The sequence below is a fragment of the Mauremys reevesii genome, linkage group 8 (genome assembly GCF_016161935.1).
Source record: "Mauremys reevesii isolate NIE-2019 linkage group 8, ASM1616193v1, whole genome shotgun sequence".
Taxonomy (NCBI): Eukaryota; Metazoa; Chordata; order Testudines; family Geoemydidae; genus Mauremys; species Mauremys reevesii.
Window position 1 is genome coordinate 48,561,924 of NC_052630.1, and position 22,068 is coordinate 48,583,991.

At 47.2% G+C, this 22,068-nt stretch overlaps 1 protein-coding gene across 2 annotated transcripts; it reads right to left on the minus strand.

Moving 5' to 3' along the window:
• Positions 1-1,926: 1,926 nt before the first annotated feature.
• SERPINC1 (serpin family C member 1) lies at positions 1,927-20,652 on the minus strand. Of its 2 annotated transcripts, none has more exons than XM_039486797.1 (7): positions 20,502-20,652; positions 12,313-12,691; positions 9,443-9,658; positions 8,947-9,084; positions 7,461-7,854; positions 6,845-6,909; positions 1,927-2,526 (listed from the first exon to the last, which is right to left on the minus strand). In XM_039486797.1, exons 2-7 carry the CDS (start codon positions 12,685-12,687, stop codon positions 2,353-2,355), a joined length of 1,362 nt encoding a protein of 453 aa, XP_039342731.1. In that variant the 5' UTR covers positions 12,688-12,691; positions 20,502-20,652; the 3' UTR covers positions 1,927-2,352. The 2 variants fall into 2 exon arrangements, with proteins under 2 accessions (XP_039342731.1, XP_039342732.1); XM_039486798.1 differs by lacking the exon at positions 20,502-20,652 and adding an exon at positions 14,922-14,951.
• Between the last annotated feature and the right edge of the window lie 1,416 nt (positions 20,653-22,068).

The window sequence follows — 22,068 nt, forward strand, 5'->3', positions numbered from 1 at the left end:
AAAGAGGTTTGTGGAGCGGCTGGTGTCGGCACCCCAGGGCTAAGTGACGATTCCATCAGGAGCTGCTTCAAGCGAAAGTCCCGCTCCTTCTTTGTCTTTGGCTTAAAGGACTTGCAAATGCGGCACTTATCTGTAAGATGAGACTCTCCTAAGCACCGCAGGCAGGAGTCGTGAGGGTCTCCAATCGGCATGGGCCGCTGGCAGGCTGAGCACGGCTTAAATCCCGGTGCCTTGGGCATGAGCCTGCACCAGGTTGGGAAAAAGGGCTAGGCCCCCCGATTTCCCCTAACTAACACTGAGTACAACAAACTATTAAAACTAATCTAACTAACTATATACAACAAGTATGAGAAGAAAAGCAGTGAGAAGCTAGGGCTGTGGAGGTCAACTAAGCACTCCACTGTTCCAACGACTGTCACGGGCGGTAAGAAGGAACTGAGGAGCGGACGGGTTGGCTGGGGTATATATCTAGCGCTATAGCGGCGCCACTCCAGGGGGCGCCCAGCCGACCCACCGAGTGTTGCTAGGGTAAAAATCTTCCGACGAGCGTGCACGCAGCGCGCGCACACCTAACTGGAATGCATAGGAGCAATCACTCGAAGAAGAAACTATAGTTTCTCAGCACCACAAACTAACTGTGCAAATGAAGTAGATAAAGGAATTCTTTAAGCCCTTAATATGGGTGGCTGATTAGCAGGAGCTAGAGGCAGAGTGGTGGCTGGTGTGTTTACCTTAATTGTGGATTTCTGTAGTTCTGAATGGAAGTGTAACTAACATGGAGCTTTCAGGACTCATTTGCAGAGCTGATGAAAAAAAACCATTTGCTTATGGGGAAAACCCTTTCAGTAACTGACAGGTATTTACAACTTTGACGGGCAGGTCCTTTTACTGGAGAATAAACAGATTTCAGTCAGGCATGTCTGACAAGTCAATACCATTTCAAAGCAATATAGTGGGGTCATGCAACTCTTTTGGCTGTCAGGTGCTTCATGTACCACCCCCCAGAGGTGTTTCTGCCACAGCTACTGGGCCAAAATTTCCCAGTTAAATTACTGCAATTAATTCATGTGTATTGGGGTCCTGCCTAGACACTAGACGTTTCTGAAGGCCAATGGAAAGGTGTAATATGCAACTGCTCTCTGAGGGTACATCTACTCTGCACTGTAAGCCCAGCGTTAGTAGAATTTGAGTCCCGGTTTGAACCCTCCACCCTTGTGGGGTCCTAGGATCCTCACTCCAAGCCTTGGGTTAGCATGATGTGTATGTAGATAAGAAGGGGAGCTAGACTTGAGCCAGAGTTTGAACCCTGGGTTTACATTGCAGTGTAGATATACCCTGACAGTTTTGCCATTGACTTCCATGGAGCAGGGTTAGGCCTTAATTTAGCATTGTTCTAATGCAAGAATTTATTTATTTAATTTTGAGCCCTCTCCCTTACAAAATGGGACTGTCCAATGTAATCTGGATGGAACTGGGACCATCAATACATTGATTTGAATAAACGGATTCTACTTTAAGTAAATCAGTCTTTTGATCCTGCTGTCTAATTTTGCATAGCCTAGGAAACCTTTTAAAGGACATACCTTAGTAGCCAAACCTTTCAGGGCAGTATTTCTCAATTTGAGCCTCAGCGTTAGTGGGCATTGCAATACCACTCACTCAAATATGGCCCAGCCTCCCCTCTCATAACAGAGGGGCAAGGCAGACCAAATTTCAAGAAGTGGCATTCTGACTCCATGAGTGAGTGGGAAGATTCACCACACTCCAGCAGGAAGTTTGACATGCCTGTCCACTAGGGTAAGAGTGGGCTGGGGAGAAACACCTATTTATTAAAGATTGAGAGCTCTACGGGCCCAACCTGCTCCTCTCTCATGTACTGAAAGGTTTATAACAAAGAGGACACTGGCCATTCGTGTTTTAGCTTGCTGGATTTTTTTTTTTTAATGGAAGATGTGATCAGAGTTACAGTTGAGGCCTGAATGAAGACAACAATACACAACATAAATCTTGGTGCAAAATACTGGGAGAATCCAGCCTCCTTTTAATAGAGAGAATGCAGGATGGGACTTCCTCTGGTGATGAGAGCACATCACCTGAGATGCATCACACTCCCTCGCCTGACTGTGACAGCAAGGGGGTAAACAGTTTAGTAGGTTACAGTCCCTAAGTAAGGGTTGTGTCAAATAACAGGACAGATGCCCTGAGAGAAAGCTGGGCCTTCCCAGGAGGCCTTCAAAACTGCTGACCAACAATACTGCAGAAAATGCTGCATAGGAGACAGACATGGGGAGATGATATTTTATTGACTGGATACTCATGTGGATGGAGAAGCTGGGACCTGGCCACGGCTCCTTAATGGCAGGGATTGGATATTCGGCCCATGAAGATGATGGTGTTGATGGCAACTTCCCGGATGAGCAGCAGGAAGGGCCTGTTAGCATTGAAGATCATTTTGTTCATGGGAAATGAACGCCCCGAGATCATGACTACGGTAGAAGCTGCTGCCTCACTGCCTTCCTCATTCACCTGTCAATCAGATGGAAGATGAGATTAACATACAATCCCCATGTACATAGGACAGATGTGCATGCTGCAGCCCCCACCCCCCTTTACTTCCAGGTTGGCTGGGAGTGCATGAGAGAAAAGTCACGGTCACCTGGCTGTGAAATGCTCACTCCCTCTGTGCAGAGCTCCCAGGCCCTGCTGGCTGCAGGTGGTACACCAGGCTTCTCCATATGGTACCACAGAGCACCCTCCTCTGCTACAGCTAACAGAGGATTTTCAAGGAGCGGTTTTAAAAGGTTTTCCCCATTGTTTTATGGATCTGAAGCACACAGGAGAATACACAAGCATCATCTTATGTGATAAAGTCACGAAACAGTCCTTTACACCTGGTTAACATTCGATGCATCTGGACCTAAGAGGCCAGATTTTCAAACTCATCTGCTTCCAAACTCTGATGCATATGTTGTGATAGACCCAGGCCAGTTGGGAACAGCAGAGTAGAAGAAGGGAGATATATTGGCCACTGGATAAGCAGTTTTCTGTTCCTTGAGTGACCAGAGCAGGGGCTGCTCCAGGCTAATGAGAACACCTGACTCCAATTAGCCTGCTAAGAGTCAGGTGAGGCTGTTAAGTACCTGACTCTAATTAAGTACCTCTGATGCTATAAAAGGGCTCACTCCAGTCAGGCCAGAGGAGAGGAAGTGCATGTGAGGAACTGGGAGCAAGAGGTGTGCAAGAAGCTGAGAGTGAGTAGCCATACTGCTGGATGACTGAGAAGTACAAGCATTATCAGACATCAGGAGGAAGGTCTGGTGGTGAGGACAAAGAAGGTGTTGGGAGGAGGACATGGGGAAGTAGCCCAGGGAGTTGTAGCTGTCGCGCAAGTGTACCAGGAGGCACTCTAGACAGCTGCAGTCCACAGGGCCCTGAGCTGGAACCTGGAGTAGAGGGCGGGCCCGGGTTCCCCCCAAACCTCCCAACTCCTGATCAGACACAGGAGGAATTGACCTGGACTGTGGCTTCTACCAGAGGGGAAGGTCTCTGGGCTGTTTCCCAACCCACAGGGTGAATCTGTGAGGCGAGCAAATCAGCCAATAAGCACAGGACTGACCAAGGTAGAGGAGGAACTTTGTCACAATGTGTAACCCCATGATTTCCAGCACATGTGTAAGTATGGTCCTGTGCAAATCAGAGTATGGTCCTGTGAAAAACAGGCCCACAAACCACCTGTGCTATTCTGATCAATACACTGACAATCTTGCATCAACAGGGGGAGAAGGGACTAGTGCCCTGACTCTCAAAGGTTCTTGGGCGCCCGACTCCTACTGGTTTCAGTGGGAGTTCAGCGCCTAGGTACTTTTGAAGACCTAGGCCTAGCTGATTTAGGAGACTCTAGAGATGGAGAAAGATTAATCTAAAATTCTAAATCTGCAACATTAGCTGCGGAAGCAAGACCAGCATCATTTTAAAGAATCCTTATTGAGATTGCAGGAACAAACTGTCTTGATGTGTAGAAAGAATAGTAAATATGGCAGGCGACCAGCTTGGCTTAACAGTGAAATCCTTGCTGATCTTAAACACAAAAAAGAAGCTTACAAGAAGTGGAAAATTGGACAAATGACCAGGGAGGAGTATAAAAATATTGCTCAGGCATGCAGGAGTGAAATCAGGAAGGCCAAATCACACTTGGAGTTGCAGCCAGCAAGAGATGTTAAGAGTAACAAGAAGGGTTTCTTCAGGTATGTTAGCAAGAAGAAGAAAGTCAAGGGAAGTGTGGGCCCCTTACTGAATGACGGAGGCAACCTAGTGACAGAGGAGGTGGAAAAAGCTAATGTACTCAATGCTTTTTTTGCCTCTGTCTTCACAAAATAGGTCAGCTCCCAGATTACTGCACTGGGCAGCACGGTATGGGGAGGAAGTGACCAGCCCTCTGTGGAGAAAGTAGTGGTTCAGGACTATTTAGAAAAGCTGGACAAGCACAAGTCCACGGGGCCGGATGCGCTGCATCTGAGGGTGCTAAAGGAGTTAGCGGATGTGATTGCAGAGCCATTGACCGTTATCTTTGAAAACTCATAGTGATCGAGGGAGGTCCCGGATGACTAGAAAAAGGCTAATGTAGTGCTCATCTTTAAAAAAGGGAAGGAGGAGGATCCAGGGAACTACAGGCCAGTCAGCTTCACCTCAGTCCCTGGAAAAATCATGGAGCAGGTCCTCAAGCACTTAGAGGAGAGGAAAGTGATCAGGAACAGTCAGCATGGATTCACCAAGGGCAAGTCATGCCTGACCAACCTGATTGCCTTCTATGATGAGATAACTGGCTCTGTGGATGAGGGGAAAGCAGTGGACGTGTTATTCCTTGACTTTAGCAAAGCTTTTGGTACGGCCTCCCACACTATTCTTGCCAACAAGTTAAAGTATGAGCTGGATGAATGGACTATATGATGGACAGAAAGCTGGCTAGATCATCGGGCTCAATGGGTAGTGATCAATGACTCCATGTCTAGTTGGCAGCCGGTATCAAGTGGAGTGCCCCAAGGGTCGGTCCTGGGGCCATTTTTGTTGAATATCTTAATTAACGATCTGAAGGATGGCTAGGACTGCATGATCAGCAAGTTTGCAGATGACGCTAAACTGGGAGGAGTGGCAGATACACTGGAGGGTAGGGATAGGATACAGAGGGACCTAGATAAATTAGAAGATTGGGCCAAGAGAAATCTGATGAGGTTCAACAAGGACAAGTGCAGAGTCCTGCACTTAGGATGGAAGAATCCCATGCACTGCTACAGACTAGGGACCGAGGGGCTAGACAGCAGTTCTGCAGAAAAGGACCTAGGGGTTACAGTGGATGAGAAGCTAGATATGAGTCAACAGTGTGCCCTTGTTGCCAAGAAGGTTACGGCATTTTAGGCTGCATTAGGAGGAGTGTTGCCAGCAGATCGAGGGGACTGATTATTCGACTCTATTTGACATTGGTGAGGCCTCATTTGGAGTATTGTGTCCAGTTTTGGGTCCCACACTACAAGGAGGATGTGGAAAAATTGGAAAGAATCCAGCGGAGGGCAACAAAAATGATTAGGGGGCTGGAGCACATGATTTATGAGGAGAGGCTGAGGGAACTGGGATTGTTTAGTCTGCAGAAGAGAAGAATGAGGGGGGATTTGATAGCTGCTTTCAACTACCTGAAAGGGGGTTCCAAAGAGGATGGATCTAGACTGTTCTCAGTGGTACCAGATGACACAGGGGTCCCCAATGCAGTGCCTGTGGGTGCCATCGTGCCCGCAGGGGCATCTAAATGCACCCGCGTCCTGGCCGGCGGTCAAGCATCTGCCGAAATGCTGTGAATTTCTGCAGCATTTTGGCGGCGACGCCTCTCAATGACGCCGCTTGCCGCTGACAAGCGACATCATCAAGAGGCGGCATTTCAGCGGATGCTCCACCACCGCCACGGTCCTTCATCTGGCGCCCACCAGATGAAAAGGTTGGAGACCACTGAGGTAACAGAACAAGGAGTAAGGGTCTCAAGTTACAGTGGGGGAGGTTTAGGTTAGATATTAGGAAAAACTTTTTCACTAGGAGGGTGGTGAAGCACTGGACTGGGTTACCTAGGGAGGCGGTGGAATCTATTTCCTTAGAGGTTTTTAAGGTCAGGCTTGACGAAGCCCTGGCTGAGATGATTTAGTTGCGGATTGGTCCTACTTTGAGCAAGGGGTTGGACTAGATGACCTCCTGTGGTCCCTTCCAACCCCTGATATTCTATAATTACAATCACTGGCTATTGAAATGTTTTAAAGCAAGTTTTATTGTTAAGTAAAAGGATATTTATTGTCTCATAACTTCCCAGGACAAACAACTTTAATATTAAAGCACCGGATCAGAACTGTAACTAAAACGACGACATTGAATTTGTTGCCCTGCCGAAACCCTGGATTCACCGCACCCGCACCCCCATTCTTTGGCAGCCAGCCTTACAGGGTATTTCTTGTATAGGCCCAACAATGCTGTAGGGGTCTGATCCAAAGCCCTCTGAAGTCAATGGGAAGACTTGACTTCAACAAGGTTTGGCTCAGCCCCTAGGTTCTTTACAAACTCCAAACCACATGTTCTACTTTGTGCTGTTGGCTTTGGAATTCAATTGTTGGTGGTTTCGGTGCCATATCTTCCCCTGCCACAGACTGGAACCCAGAAGAGTCACAGTCTTCGATTGGAGATGAGTGGCACAATTTTAAGTTTATCGGAGGCGAGAGGAAGGAAGAGAAAGGTTTTTGCTGTTAAAAAGACTAAACAAAAAGTTACATTAAAAGAAACAAACTACAGGAGAGCACCGGAAAGCAAGGCTTACCTCAAGGAAGGCTTTGTGGAAAGCATCGGACACATACAGGTCTGTACGGCCCTCTGCAACTATACCTAAAAAAACCCAACAAGCCATAAACAGACAGGGAAATTCAAGAACAGCTTTTTGAGAAGACAACACTCCGAGCACCAAAGCATTTTGCTCTCACACAGAAGGAGTTTGAGGCAGACGATGACACTTATTGGGAAAGGGCAAATGAAATGATGACAAGGATCAAGCTAAAGATCCAAATTCCGCCCTGCTGCCACTGTATTAGGATTTCCCCTGACGTCACTGTGGGCCCAAGTGTTTGTATCTAAGGGTAGATTTGGGCCCTTAGCACTGAACAATTTACAGGCAAGTTTAGTGCTGGTGGAAGATGCCAATCTGACAATCCTTCCTCTGTAGATTCAACCCTGACCCACACAGGCCAACCCTAGGATCAGAGGGGACTTTTCCCCAGTGGTGTCTCTGGATTTTGTGATCAGGACACTTGTGCACAGCTCAGTGGAGAAGCCACTACAGTTCTAGCACTGCTTTCAGGTATCTGGCCCCCCTCCACACAGTGCTGCTTCATTTCATTTCCCTCCCTCTGCTCTCAGTGTGGGAACCTGCCAGGACTGACCTGGCAGCTTGGCACTTTCAGGGCTGAAAAGATCCACGAGCCCCATGTGCTGCAGCTTCTCCTTCAAGCTGAAGTTGTCTTCGATGCGGAAGCGGGGGAGGTAGACAGAGAGTGAGATCTCCTCCATAGAGCCCAGCCAGCCCTGCAGCCGCTCTGGTGTCAGGTCCCGCTCCACTTCTCCAAGAGATGTGCCCATGGTTGGCAGGATGAGAACCATGGTGATGTCATCCCCTTTGTATGGTAGCTCCACCACCTGCACGTGGTCTCTGGGGACAGAGACGTGACGGAACTTGTTCTCCTGGTACATCATGGGGGTGGCACAGATCTGGCCGTCGCTTCTATAGAACTTATCCCTTTTTGTGTTTTGAGCAGGGAACTCAGATTTCCAGTGCCCCTGGGAGACCATAAAGACAGACAGTAATCAGCCACAGATCCAAGAATCCCAGCCCCATGGCCCAGTGCACGCTGAGCCATGGGGGAATCAGTGCATTGCTCTCACCTCTTCAAAAAGGGACGTTCTCCAGATCATCATTGGCTTCCCATTTGTTACTAGTAGCACCTCCCATTGTCCATGCTAGTGATAGGAAGGACTAGGGGCAGTTTTGGCTGTTGCAAAACTTCAACAAGGATTCCGTTTTTCAGAAGCAAACGGAGATCAAGATCCCATTGAACCTGAATCCCCCAAAGTTTTGTAAGAGAAGGAGCTGGCTCACCACTGTTGTGGTGAATAGTGCTTTGCATTTCTGTAGTGAACAAATGAGGTTAGCCTCACAACCTCCCCCCACACCCACAGTGAGGAGGCGGCTACGGATAGGGAAATGGACACAGAGAGGCTAAGTGACTTAGCTGACACCACATAGCTCAGTGGCAGAGCTGGTTACGGAACAGACAACTCCCCTATCCCGGAAGGATGCTCTTCGGCCCCCCCCCCACCTCCCTGAAATGGAATTGACATACAGAACTCACTGGCTTGTCCCCAGTTGTGCTGATTGTTGACTGTGCATCTCACCACAGCTTGGGAAATGAAATCAGAGCGGTCAGATGTACTTTCGGGGCTGTAGAATTTGGAGCTAGATTCAAATTTCAGACCCTTGCCATATCTTAGGGGTGTTTGGATCTGAGATTTTGGCACAACCCAAATAGGGGCCAGGCAAGGAATTCTGATCTGGATTCCAGACCTCTCCCCACAACACAAAGATCAGGGATGAGAAGGTCCAGGTTTTTGGGTTGGTTTGCACCCCTCTCTCCCTTATAGTGAGCTTCACTTTTAAGTTCTCTGTCCCAATGTTGGTGTGTCTGGGTTTTCACTGCTGTCCCCTGAGTCATCACAGCTGACAGGTCTGAGCCAGCATCTTCGTTTCTTAAAGCTTCAGTATGTCTGGGCTGAGAGAGTCATCTACTGACTTCTCATCACCCCACCCAAAGCCTGGCTATAGACTTCCCCTCTCCCCCGGGGAGCAGATTTCCCTAGGGTTGTTTCCCGTACCTTAAAGTAAATGGTGTTGACCAGCACCAGGACAGTGAGGTCATCAATGGCTCCCTCAGGGATCACGTCAGTAATGCGCTTCTCAGTTTTATTAGCGATCCACTCATTAATTAGAGCCCTGGACTGCTCCGGCTTTTCCTGGAGGAATAGACCCAAAACAATAAGTTACATGGGGATTTTCAACACCCCATTGTCTCTCTCTGTAGGAGGCAGCCACCAAGAAGTGGGGGGGCATGTTCCCCATGCAGACAGTGTGTTCTGAGCACCATACTGCAATACTCAGAAGTGAGAAGCTTGTAAATGGATGAACCAGAATCTGAGCTTAAAGCAGGTTCGGTCAGTAGCAAAACTGTGCTGCATTCAAGCACACTCAAGTCATACGCAGCCCCTGGTTCACAGCACCCACTAGGTCGCTCAAGCGAGGTAAGGGAGAGAATTTATCATCAACAGCACAAGGATTTGGAAAGGGATAGAAACCAAAGTCCTTCAGACTCACTTTGAAGTTCAAGGGCCAGAGTTTGGCTCCATAAACCACCTCACTGATGTTCTGGTAGGTCTCGTTGAAGGTCAGAGATTTCTCCCCAAAGAGACGATTGGCTGACACCAGCTCTGAGGATTTGTTGGCCTTCTTATAAAGCCGGCAATTCAGCTTGGCAAAGAAGAAGTGGATCTGATCAGATGTCTTCTCTGAAATGGTGTCAAACCGGAAAACCTAGGGAACCAAAGGAGAGAGACGGAATCACAGACATGGCTCCCCATTTCCTGTAGCCACAGGCAGAGGGGACAGGCTGATAACTACTCAATAACTCCACAGGCACACTGGACCACTCACTCTGGACTTGGTGAGAGCTCTTGGTTTGTTTGGTTTTATTCACATGGAAGCAGAGATAGGCCTGATCCAACCCCCTGGATAGGGTCTGGAGATTTGTGGAGTTTAGACACATCCACAAACTTTTCAGCTGAGCCCATCTCTCTGCATGAAAGCTGGGTGCAGCTGTGCAGAAACAAGGCTTTGAACTGTCCAGAATACAAACACCATTTAACAAAGAAAGTCTATATAAAAATCATACGGCTGCTCCTCTTTCTTCTCATCCCCTTCAAAGCACAGATGTCTCCTCTCCCATGCTCAGACTACACCCTGCCCATGCCCCTCCCCAATTGCCCCTTTTGTCTGATCGCTTCTTTTAAGCCTCTACCTTACACCAAGAACAGCCTCACAATTCTCATTCACCAACTGTGCTCCCTCTCTCCTTTCAGGAAGCGAGTGGAGCCCTTATGGCTGCTGCACGTGGAATCAGGAGACCTGGATTCTTTTAAATCCTGGGCACTAGCCTGGGAAACATCTCTGCTGCAGGATTTCTGCACGACTTTGGGCAGGCCACTAAGGGTTTGTCTACCCAGGAAATGTTTCTAGTTATACCACCAGTATAGTCACACCACTGCAATCATACCAGTAACTATCCATGTGGACATGCTTATTCAGGAATAAAAGTCCACCTGGGGTGTTACACCAATGTAATGACAGTGGTTTAAATTCCTTATTTACACTAGTATAACTTTCCCAGGCAGACAAAGCCCTAGCCTCCCTGGGCCTGAGTGCCCCTTCTGAAACTTCCCTACCTCACAGGGGCATTGGGAGGATAAATACATTAAAGATTGTGGGGTGCTCGGATAGGACAGTAATGGGGGTGCATCTAGGTACCTTAGACAAATGACTCCGCTACAGAGGAAACTGGTGTCAGCCAAAGAACTAGCACATCTGGCTCACAGTCCTGTGCCTCCCGGAGCACACCTCTCACTGGGTTAGTCAAAGCGGAGCAGTACAAGCCAAATGAACAGAGCTAGAATCCTAATATAATTGCGGGCTCAAACAATCTGCCATTCGGGTAATGGGTGGATCTTGTTTCTGGAACTGCCGCTTTGCTACGGCCCATGCAATCATTTACTCATGAGGCAGGAGCACTTACCTTGGTGCAGTAACTTCTGCTTTGAGATCTAATGCCAAATACAAACGGGCACAAGCCATTTATATTCTCAGCTGCACTCCCCTCTATTGGCTTCTGTCCCATGGAGTTTTCATACATGCTATGGAGGAGCCCTCTGAAAACTAACACTGCCATGGCCCCAGTAGGAAACTAGAGACCCTGAAAGTCACAAGAGTTACAGCTAGTGACACATGCCTGAAGTGCCCTTTGCTGGCTATTGTGAGAACCAGAAACCCCTGCTCCTCACTTCAACTGCTCTGTGTCAGCTTTATTTTCAGTTTTTCCAAAGAGACGCTCATGCCAGTGGAAGCTCGTTTCACTCAGGCTACCCGAGAGTCACCACCCAGGAACAACTGGGTGTGGATCTGGAGAATGCTCTTGAGCTGGCTCCAGGGAGATGCCTCAGGCACCTTTTCATTGATTCATATTTTTTGCTAATGGGATCCCTAGCAAAGTGAAGACACTGAGCCTGTCTTCCAAATCTATTGCGAATGGTGCTAGCTTAGCCATGCACCGTTGGAAGCAGTTGCACATGTGAGCTCACAAGGGGCTGCATCCAGCTGCATTAGCATCAATGGGACTTATGCCATTGACTTCAATGGGAGCTGGATCAGCCTGAGGTTCATTAGAAGCACTCTGGTGGAACCACTCAGTGGTTAGCACCATAGATTTCCCTAGGGCAGGCACAGACTGTGATAGAAGACCCTCAGTGCAGTTAAGTGCCTTGAGATCAGTAAGGCACTCAGTTTCCTGGATATTGGGTGATGCCGTGAATTTGTTTTATATGAACACAGAAGTCAGTGTGTGGTCTCCACCTCATCCCTTATTCATTCCAGGAGGTAGCCTTTGTCCGGCAGCATTTCCATGGAGCGACAGGAGAATTATTTTCCTGGGGTAGGGGCATCCTGAGTTTGGGCTGCTGTAGGAACAGGGAGGAGCTAACACTAACCCCATGCCCAGGTTAGAATGATCTATCCCTGCATGTCTAACATTGCCTAGCTACATATTGTCAGGTCCACTAGAAGCCAAGTATTTGACTTCTCCTCTGTGCCCCTTGAAAAGTTTCCCGCTCCTCCATATGGAGTCAATAGGCCCGAACCCAGCATGCATCAGAAGAATTTACTCCAACCACTGGATCTAGGAGTTGGGATTCCCAACAGACCAGGGGAAAACCAGCCTGGAGCTTCCTGCAGTGCTCTCCAACAGGAAAGGTGTCCTGACAAGGGGCTTGTTTAGCTGAGAGGTCTCTCTCTCTCTAAGCAGGGAAATGTCCTGAGTGGAGGAGCCCGAGAGAGATTTATCACCGACAAACAGCTGGCAGCTTGCTCTAACCTCAGTTGTTAGGACAGCAACTTGAAGAAGCTGAGATGGTGCCACTCACCTCCATGAGCTGCTGGAGGGTGTTACCGCAAGCACCGAGTTTGGTCATCGCAAAGGCTGTGGAAATGCTGAGGGGTGACATGAAGATGTTTTCATTGTCATTTTTGGAGTCTGCCAGGTATTTGTAGAATTCTGTGGCGAAGCGAGTGTTGGCCTTTGATAACTCCCAGACACGGGGATTAGTAGATTCTGGAATCTTCTCCTTCACTTGCTCCAACCCTAGCCCCTCACTCTCCTTCTTCTCAGGGTTACGGTAAATGCACATGGGATTCACTGGGATATCCCTTGGCTTTGCAGTGCAGATATCTTCCACAGAGTGGTACTGAGGAGCTACTGCACCCCAGAGGCTGATGATCAACCACATGAATAGATGCATCCTCCTGAAACCAGAAAGAGAAGTTACAATCCAGCTGCAAGCCTTGCATGAGCCATCCCTCCAAATGGACTCATGGACATAACAGCCACTGTATCCATCTCCTCTCCAAACTCACTAGTCCCATTGTAAACATGGGTGGCTCCAGGCACCAGCACACCAAGTGCGTCCTTGGGGCGGCCTGCCAGTCGCCGTGAGGGCAGCAGTCAGGCTGCCTTCGGTGGCATGCCTGCAGGAGGTCCGCCGGTCCTGCAGCTTTGGCGGTGGGTATGCCGAAGGTGTGGAACCGGCGGACCTCTTGCAGGCATGCCACCGAATCCGCGTGATCAGCGGACCTCCTGCAGGCATGCCGCTGAAAGCCGCCTGCCTGTCATGCTTGGGGCAGCAAAATACATAGAGCCGCCCCTGATTGTAAACTTCATATGGAAATCATTCTATGCCTCAGGGCTGTCGATTAATCGCAGTTAAATTCACACGATTAACTCAAAACAATCGTGATTAAAAAATTAATTGCAATAAATTGGAGTTTTAACAGCACTGTTAAACAATAGAATACCAATTGAAATGTACTAAATATTTTTGGATGTTTTTCTACATTTTCAAATATATTGTATTTTGTGTTGTAATTGAAATCAAAGTGTACAGTGCTCACTTTATCATTTTTACAGTGCAAATATTTGTAATAAAAAATAAACAAGACCAGGGGCAGCTCTAGGCACCAGCAAAGCAAGCAGGTGCTTGGGGCAGCCCATTTGCAGGGGCAGCAGGGATCCAGCATAGGAGCTGAGAACCAACAGGGGGCTCTGGGAGCTGTAGTTCCTTGGTTAGCTCCCTGCCTATAGAGCCAGCCCTGGAGCAGGGAAAGAACTACATTTCCCAGCATTCCCTTTGCCACTATCAACAGGAAAGGGAGGGAGGGAGCTGAGACCTCATGCTGCAGCCTGCTGTGAATGGAGAGCTGCACTGTGAAGGGTAGGGATACCATATTTTAACATTCAAAAAATAGGACACTCCACGGGGAGGGAGGTTAGCCCTGCTCTGCCGCCATCCACTGCCTCCCAGTTCCAACCCCCTGACTGCCCCCCACAGAAACGCCAACCCATCCAACCACCCCTGCTCCCTGTCCCCTGATCACCCCATCCCGGCACCCCTGCCCCTAACTGCCCCCGGGACCCCACCCCCTATCTAAGCACCGCTGCTCCTTGTCCCCTGATTGCCCCCTCCCGGGACCCCTGCCCCTAACTGCCCCTTGGAACCTCGCCCCCATCTAAACCTCCCTTCTCCTTGTCCCCGACTGCCCCCTCCTGAGACCCCCCCAACTTCCCTCCTAGGACCCCACCCCCTACCTGTCCCCTGACAAACCCCGGGACTCCCATGCCTATTCAACCGCTGCCTGTCCCCTGACTGCCCCCCCAGAACCCCTGCCCCATCTAACCCCCACTTCTCCCTTCCCTTGACTACTCCGCCGAACCTCCACCCCATCCAACCCCCCCGCTCCCTGTCCCTTGACTGCCCCCCCAACCCTCTACCCCTTCTCCAACCCCCCAGCCTCCTTACCGTGCCACTCAGACCAGCATGTTTGACTCCACGTGGCGCCAGACATGCTGCTGCATACATGCTGCTGTGTTCCCCTGTGGAGCACACAGCGCCCCCCCCCAAACGCTGCTGGGGTGGCACGCTGAGGCTGCAGGGGAGGGGGGGAGCAGGAGAGGGGCTCTGGCTGCTGGAGGCCCCATGCGAGCGGCTCAATCTGGCTGAGCCGCCCTGTCAGCCGCACCGCACTTTGCATTGTAAGAAATCCCGGACCTTTTGAGAGTTTTACAAATTCCCGGACGGCTATTTAAAACCCAAAACCCCAGACAAGTCCGTGAAAATACGGACGTACGATAACCCTAGTAGTATGCCTAAGGAGTAGGCTTTGGCCCAGATATCCCCTTCAGAAGGCTTCCCCAGACTGGATTAGGGATACTGGTGTGACCTCACATTGCAGCCCCCAAAGAAGGAATTGGGTGGACTAAATGGACAGTGCACCTCTCTATCTGAAGCCTAGCAAGGGAGGTACATGGATCCCACCAGAAGTTAAAATGATAAGTAAGGGAGGGGAGGCTCTGGACCTGGGCAGCTTTAGATATGGTACCAGGCACGTAGGAGGATTTCCACTTCTGAGCCGTGGAAGCAGAAATTGACTTTTCCTTTCCAGATTTAGCTAATATTCAGAAAGGGAATCTAGCACCTGCCTTCCAGATTTGAACACCGCAAAATTCAGGAGTGCTCAAGCTTAACTCAGGCAGCTGTTACTTCATTTCTCCCAAATCAAATATACTGATCCACTGTAACTTGCTGTAGAAAAAGTAGAATAAAATTGATTAAGAAATGCTTCCCAGTAGTTATTAGGACTGGAATTGCTATTTTCAACAGCCATTCCCTTTTTTTTTTTAGTTTTAGTTGTTTAAAAGGAAGACTGTGATATTGCATTGACAAATTCCCCATAGAAACAAAGAGTGGAACAAAAGAATAATAAAGGCACCTCAACTTTTCCTCATTTATGTAGGACAGTCTTGTAATATGCATCCAGATATCCTCCAAATCACACAAGCTGAAAATTGTTCCACTTTACTGCAGCTCTGTAACCATATGGGAACCAATCCTGTCTGTTCTGTGCACATTCAAAATTCCTGCTGAATGACCCGTCCTGGGAGCAAGTTACCAGTGACCCAGGGCTGGGGCGGAAGGAGGGTGCAGGTGGGAAGCGGGAGAGCCCAGGGCTGGGGCATAGGAGGTGCGGGGGGCGGGGGGGAGAGCCCAGAGCTGGGGTGGCAGTGGGGTGTGGCGAGGAGCCCAGGGTTGGGGTCAGGGGTAGCCAACATTTTTTTTGCTTGGGGCTGCAAAAAACCTAGAGCCGGCCCTGAACAAGACAGTATTGTTCAATTCACCTCATTCAGTTACTGTAGTGCAATCTGTATCATGAAAGTGCAACTTACAAATGTAGATTTTTTTTGGTTACATAACTGCATTCAAAAACAAAAGAACGTGAAACTTTAGAGCCTACAAGTCCACTCAGTCCTACTTCTTGTTCAGCCAATTGCTAAGACAAACAAGTTTGTTTACATTTATGGGAGATAATCACTGTCCCCTTTTTATTTACAATGTCACCTGAAAGTGAGAACAGGCATTCACGTGGCACTTTTGTAGCTGGCATTGCAAGGTATTTACATGCCAGATATGCTAAACATTTATATGCCTCTTCATGTTTTGGCCACCACTCTAGAGGACATGCTTCTACGCTGATGACGCTCGTTAAAAAAATAATGCATTATTAAATTTATGACTTAATTCCTTGGGGGAGAATTGTATGTTTCCTGCTGTTTTACACACATTCTGTAATACATTTCATGTTGTAGCAGTCTCAAGTGACCCAGCAGATGATGTTCATTTTAAGAACAATTTCACTGCAGATTTGACAAAATGCAAAGACGGTACCAATGTGAAAATTTTAAAGATAGCTACAGCATTCGACCCAAGGTTTAAGAATCTGAAGTGCCTTCCAAAATCTGAGAGGGATGAGGTGTGGAGCATGCTTTCAGAAGTCTTAAAAGCACAACACACTGATGTGGCAACTACAGAATCCGAACCACCAAAAAGGAAAATCAACCTTCTGCTGGTGGCATCTAACTCAGATGATGAAAGTGAACATGCATCGGTCCTCACTGCTTTGGATCATTAATGAGCAGAACCCGTCACCGCTATCTGGAAGGGTGGTTGAAGCATGAAGGGACACATGAATCTTTAGCATATATGGCACATAAATATCTTGCGACACTAGCTATAACAGTGTCATGCGAATGCCTGTTCTCACTTTCAGGTGAGATTGTAAACGAGTAGTGGGCAGCATTATCTCCTGCAAATGTAAACAAAACTGTTTGTCTGAGCGATTGCCTGTACAAGAAGTAGGACTGAGGGGACTTTCTAGGCTCTAAAATTTTAGAATGTTTTATTTTGAAGTTATTTTTTGTACAGAATTCTACATTCGTAAGTTCAACTCATGATAAAGAGACTAAACTACAGTACTTGTATTAGGTGAACTGAAAAATAATATCTCTTGTTTTTTACAGTGCAAATATTTGTAATAAAAATAAATATAAAGTGAGGACTGTAAACTTGTATTCTGTGTTGTAACTGAAATCAAAATATTTGAAAAAAGAAAACATCCAAAAATATTTAAATAAATGGTATTCTATTATTAACAGCGCAATTAATCATGATTAATTTTTTTTAATCCCTTGACAGCGCTATTCTAAACATTTTCCTAGTCCTTAGCAGGAGATGAGCTCCATGCTCAGTCCCAGCTCTACATTATGTTATTGAAAGGGATAGCTCAGTGGTTTGAGCATTGGCCTGCTAAATCCAGAGTTGTGAGTTCAATCCTTGGAGGGGGCCACTTAGGGATCTGGGGCAAAAATCAGTACTTGGTCCTGCTAGTGAAGGCAGGGGGCTGGACTCGATGACCTTTTGAGGTCCCTTCCAGTTCTAGGAGATAGTATATCCCCAATTTTTTTTTTAAAACATGGGAAATACCAAGTCAGAAGAGTGAGAGGACAGTAAAATGGTCTTTTAAAATGACAGTCCTACAAGGTGCCTGTCCAGTGCCAACTGCTGTATGAAGATCTCAATGCACTTTTACATTCATTAACAGTCACTGTGCCCCTGCAAGTTATGTCAGTATTACTGATCGGGAAATCAGGCCAAGCAGAAAAGGGGCTATCAGAATGTCACTCTCAAGGCACAGGTTAGCCAAACAACGATCACTGACTGTTGGTCACACCTCTGCTTGTGCAGGGATTATAAATCCCACCACCTCTTATGTTGCTCTGATCAGCAGTAGCATAGCACCCCAGCCTCGTGTAGGCACAGTGGAATGCGCAGTGTTTAGTACACCTGTTTGTAAGGCTTCCATCACTATGGTTTCTACATGCATTGTTACATGGCTTAACACTGGGTTTGATCAGATATCCAATGCTCTGCAGCATACAGACCAGGCTTCTGTCTAGCTTGAAAGAGAAGGAATGGAAACTTGGCTACTCGCCCAGGACTCAGTACTCCATGGAGAGCCTTTGCAAAAAGATGGGTCTATCTTAGGTTTTCCCATAGTGCCCATCACCACAGTAACCCAGCATGGCATACTTTATGGCTAGGTGCAAGATGAGGTGCATTTATCTAGAGTGATTCCAGAGATACGGTTTCACTAGCAGGAAAGTGTGGCCTCTGGCAGTACAATTTTGACTCAAAGGCATTTGGATTGAATGGTATTGGGAAGGAAGGGTGGCTTTGTGATTAACACAGTGGTCTATGACACAGATCCGAGTTCCATTCCTGGCTCTATCACAAACACTGTGCATGACCTTGTGTAAAAATCACTTAAGCTGGGCCTCATCTAGAATGGAGATGATAATCCTTCCTCTCATTCTTTGCCATCTTTTCTCTTTAGTTTGCAAGCTCTCCAGGGCCGAAATGGCCTTGTTAGGTGTCTGCAGAATGGCTAGCACAATGATCTTGCTTGAGGGTGGTAGCCACTTTTATTATTTACATCATAATTAACAATGCAGTGGTGACAAGTGCTACAGAGATAGCTAGCAACAGAGTGAAGAGCTGCAGGTGAATAGCCAGGAAAGCTACCCCCAGCGTTAGCTTCTGAACATTTCATTCCCATTGGGAGCAATGAGCAAGGGGTCAAGGCAAGATTGAGATCTGCACCCAAGGATCTCTGCTGTGTACATGGACAGCCAGAACTGCTATTGCTTTCCTTACTTTTAGTCTACCATTTTCACTGGAGAAGGTTTTTCTGAGTATTAGAACTGCTCCACCAATATTGTATAAGTGACTGATTTTGCATCATATCTCCCATTTCAGGATGTTGGGAAGAGCAGCAGCAAGCTGCAAGCCCCAACTCAGCTCTCAGTCAAGTGCAAGGACAGGGTTATTTACAGGCACAGACATGCTGTCTGTGATAGCCCAATGTCCAAATTTTCAAAGCTAAAAGCCCTTGTAAAGACACGTGCCTTAGTGCCTATCATCATAGTGTCTAGGCATTGCTTTTTCTATAACCAGGCTAAGCTCAGATGCATTCTTCGGAAGTCAAAAAAAGCTAATAGAATGTTGGGAATCATTAAGAAAGGGATAGATAAGACAGAAAATATGTTGCCTCTATATAAATCCATGGTACACCCACATCCTGAATACTGCATACAGATGTGGTCAGCCCATCTAAAAAAAGATGTATTGGAATTGGAAAAGGTTCAGAAAAGGGCAACAAAAATGATTAGGGGTATGGAACGGCTTCCGTATGAGGAGAGATTAAGACGACTGGGACTTTTCAGCTTGGAAAAAAGAGACGACTAAGGGGGAATGTAAGTCTATAAAATCTTGACAGGTGTGGAAAAAGTAAATAAGGAAGTGTTATTTACGCCTTTTCATAACACAAGAACTAGGGGTCACCAAATGAAATTAATAGGCAGGAGATTTAAAACAAAAAAACCCCTGTGGAATCTTTGCCAGAGGATGGTGTGAAGGCCAAGACTTTAACAGTTCAAATAAGAACTAGATAAGTTCATGGAGGATAGGTCCATCAATGGCTATTAGCCAGGATGGGCAGGGATGGTGTCCCTAGCCTGTTTGCCAGAAGCTGGGAATGCATCACTTGATGATTACCTGTTCTGTTAATTCCCTCTGGGCACCTGGCATTGGCCACTGTTGGAAGACAGGATACTGGGCTAGATGGACCTTTGGTCTGACCCAGTATCATAAGAACATAAAGCCAGTGAATTCCACATACGTGGGGCCCTGGCAATACAAACCTTACTGAAAGGTGCTCAGATACCACTGCAAAGGGCATGGATGCAAACCTAAATAGAGCAGAGAAGATTGCCTGCCTTACTCCAGTGGTCATGTTTTAAACACAGATGGTGGAATTCTAGTCTGACTGCAGTCAATGGCAACACTCCCATAGGTAAGGTTTTTTTTTTGTGTGCACCCTTCTAGCCTAATGCTGGAGTGGCAGGGTCAGGTAGAGAATTGCTTAATCAGCTCAAAATTGCAAGGCTCCAAGCAGTCTCTTGCATTGATCATGGGAAGTTCAAGAGTCAACACCCAGAACACACTTTAGAAACCTCCTCCTCCTCCCACACCAGAGTCAGGGTCCACATATCCCAGTAATTTTCCATTCCAGTACCTTTGCTCAACAACGTTGTCTTCTGACAAAGGGCAACGTTCACAAGTGTTACAAACTTATGGATAATTCTCTAACAAACATGCCAGAGGTGTGTTCCCTCCACACCATGCTAGAAGTAGCGCTAAGAAATCAGTCACTATTATTTGCTTCGAGTGTTTGAAAGCTTAACAAATATTAAGGAGCTCCCACAAGAGCTTTTTTGTGTGTGTGTGAAATTCCCAGGAAAAGTAGGTGCCCCACTGAGGTTCCCAACCTGAGGCGTACAGCATTTTAGAGAGACGAGTGAGATAAAGCCAGGACTTTCCAAACCTCCTTGAAACAACTGCTCCCCACTTTACAGTTTAAGAAGTGAAGGGTTTGCAGGCATTATAGTGAGCAGCACATGGCGTAACCAGGATCTCTAGGCAACCTAGACAGAACTCTACAATTACAGCCCCTCAGCACTAGTCAGGGATCCCCCACAGACAAGCAGTCCAGCGATGGCTGGAGTGTGTAGATTTCTACAAAGTGGGATGAGTCCATGAGAAACCATGTTAATGAACATGAAAATCTCATTGGAAGCAAGCAGGACTGTGGAACCAATTCCTCTTACCTTGTGGTGTCTCAGATTCCTCGCCTATAGGACGTGATCTGCAACGTACAGTGACAGGCACGCTGGCTTTAGAGCAGGGAAAAATCAGAGACAAAGCTAGTCAATAGTTGCTTCTGCACTGAATTTCTGCACTCCACCAGAGCTCAGTCAAGTCAGGGGAGAAAGGGAGGGAAGAAGTGGGATGTTGAGGTCAAAGGTTGATGACCAATCGTGGAAGGTTAAGCAAAGAGTTGAACAAAGCAATGTTTGATCTGAAAAAGGTTTTAAAGTTCAGTCTGATGAGGGAAAGTTTGGTCACCTTCTCCACACAGACTTCAGGGCTTCCCAATTCTGGCTGATAAAACACACAGAAGTTTTCCAGAATTCAAATGATTGTAGATTTAGAAACTTAGCTCAGGCCAATTCCTCCTCCCCCCCTCCAAGTTGGGGAAGATTTGCATATTTTCCATTCTGCAGCAGTGTGGACTAAATCACACACTTCTGTTCTTTAGTTTTCCCATTGGTCAACTGGGGATCATGATCCTTCACCATCTCACAACTGGCATGGATGGGAGCTGGGTGCTGATTTAATTCAACAACTCAGATGCAGTTTGCTCCATAAATATCGTTTGATTTAAAAATGCAATCAGATTGGGTTTATCATGCAATAATCAGTAACATCTTCACAATAGAGGCCACTGTAAGAGCACACGCGAAACCCACTACCCTCCAGACACCGCAAGATGCCCAGGATTATGTGTAAAAAAAACCAGCTGTTTGTGAAGCACTGTCCTGTTTTCATTCCTGCCAGAGAGCAGGTTTTGGCAGAACTGGACTGTCAGCTAGAGCTGCAGTGCAAGTTACTGAATAACACACACATTAGTCCTTTGAAGGCATTGTTTGAAATGCCTCTTCATGGGAGATGAGCCATAAAGCTATGGTCTTTAATACAGATAACCTACTAGAAAGAAGGCTCTAAAGGTTTATCAGACTGGTTTTCCAAGGTGCTGAGCACTGACAAATCCTATAAACTTCAAATGGGAGTTTGGGGGTTCTCAGCACCACTGGATGGGGAGGGGCCCAGGGGAGGAGAGAAAATCATTTGTAGGCCTTGTAACTGAAAATAAAACTTTCAACATAAGCAAAGGAAGGCATTTGTCATTGGGAATGCGTATTTTCCACCAGGGTAAGAAAAGCACATTTGTATTACTGAGGAATTAGCCCTTTGCTGCAGGACAGGTTGATAAGAGCCTGGCCCAATGCACCCTAAAATTCACAGATTCCCAGTGACCATAGTGGGTGTTGGAAGGGCACCAATTAGAAAGTTACGGTTGCAGCAGAATTGTGCACAGGGAGCTTGCAGTGGTAGAAGGTAGACTGTAGTGCAGATTTGGGGCCATTTAGCCAAGAGAAAAACCTCTCTCTGCTCCAAAGAGTGATTTGATTTTTTAAAATGGACAGGTTTTTACAGCATGCAGGGTTGTTGTAGCCATGTCAGTCCCAGGATATTAGAGACACAAAATGGGTCAGGAGCTCTTTTTTAGTGGACCAGCTTCTGTTGGTGATAGAAGCTTTCGAGCTACACAGA

Coding starts and splice junctions, on each gene's coding strand:
- SERPINC1 (XM_039486797.1), bottom strand. CDS start 12,687: ATGCATCTATTCATGTGGTTGATCATCAGCCTCTGGGGTGCAGTAGCT. Junction 9,659..12,312: donor CCCTCCAGCAGCTCATGGAG/GTGAGTGGCACC, acceptor TTGGTTCCCTAG/GTTTTCCGGTTTGACACCAT. Junction 9,085..9,442: donor TCTGGCCCTTGAACTTCAAA/GTGAGTCTGAAG, acceptor CTATTCCTCCAG/GAAAAGCCGGAGCAGTCCAG.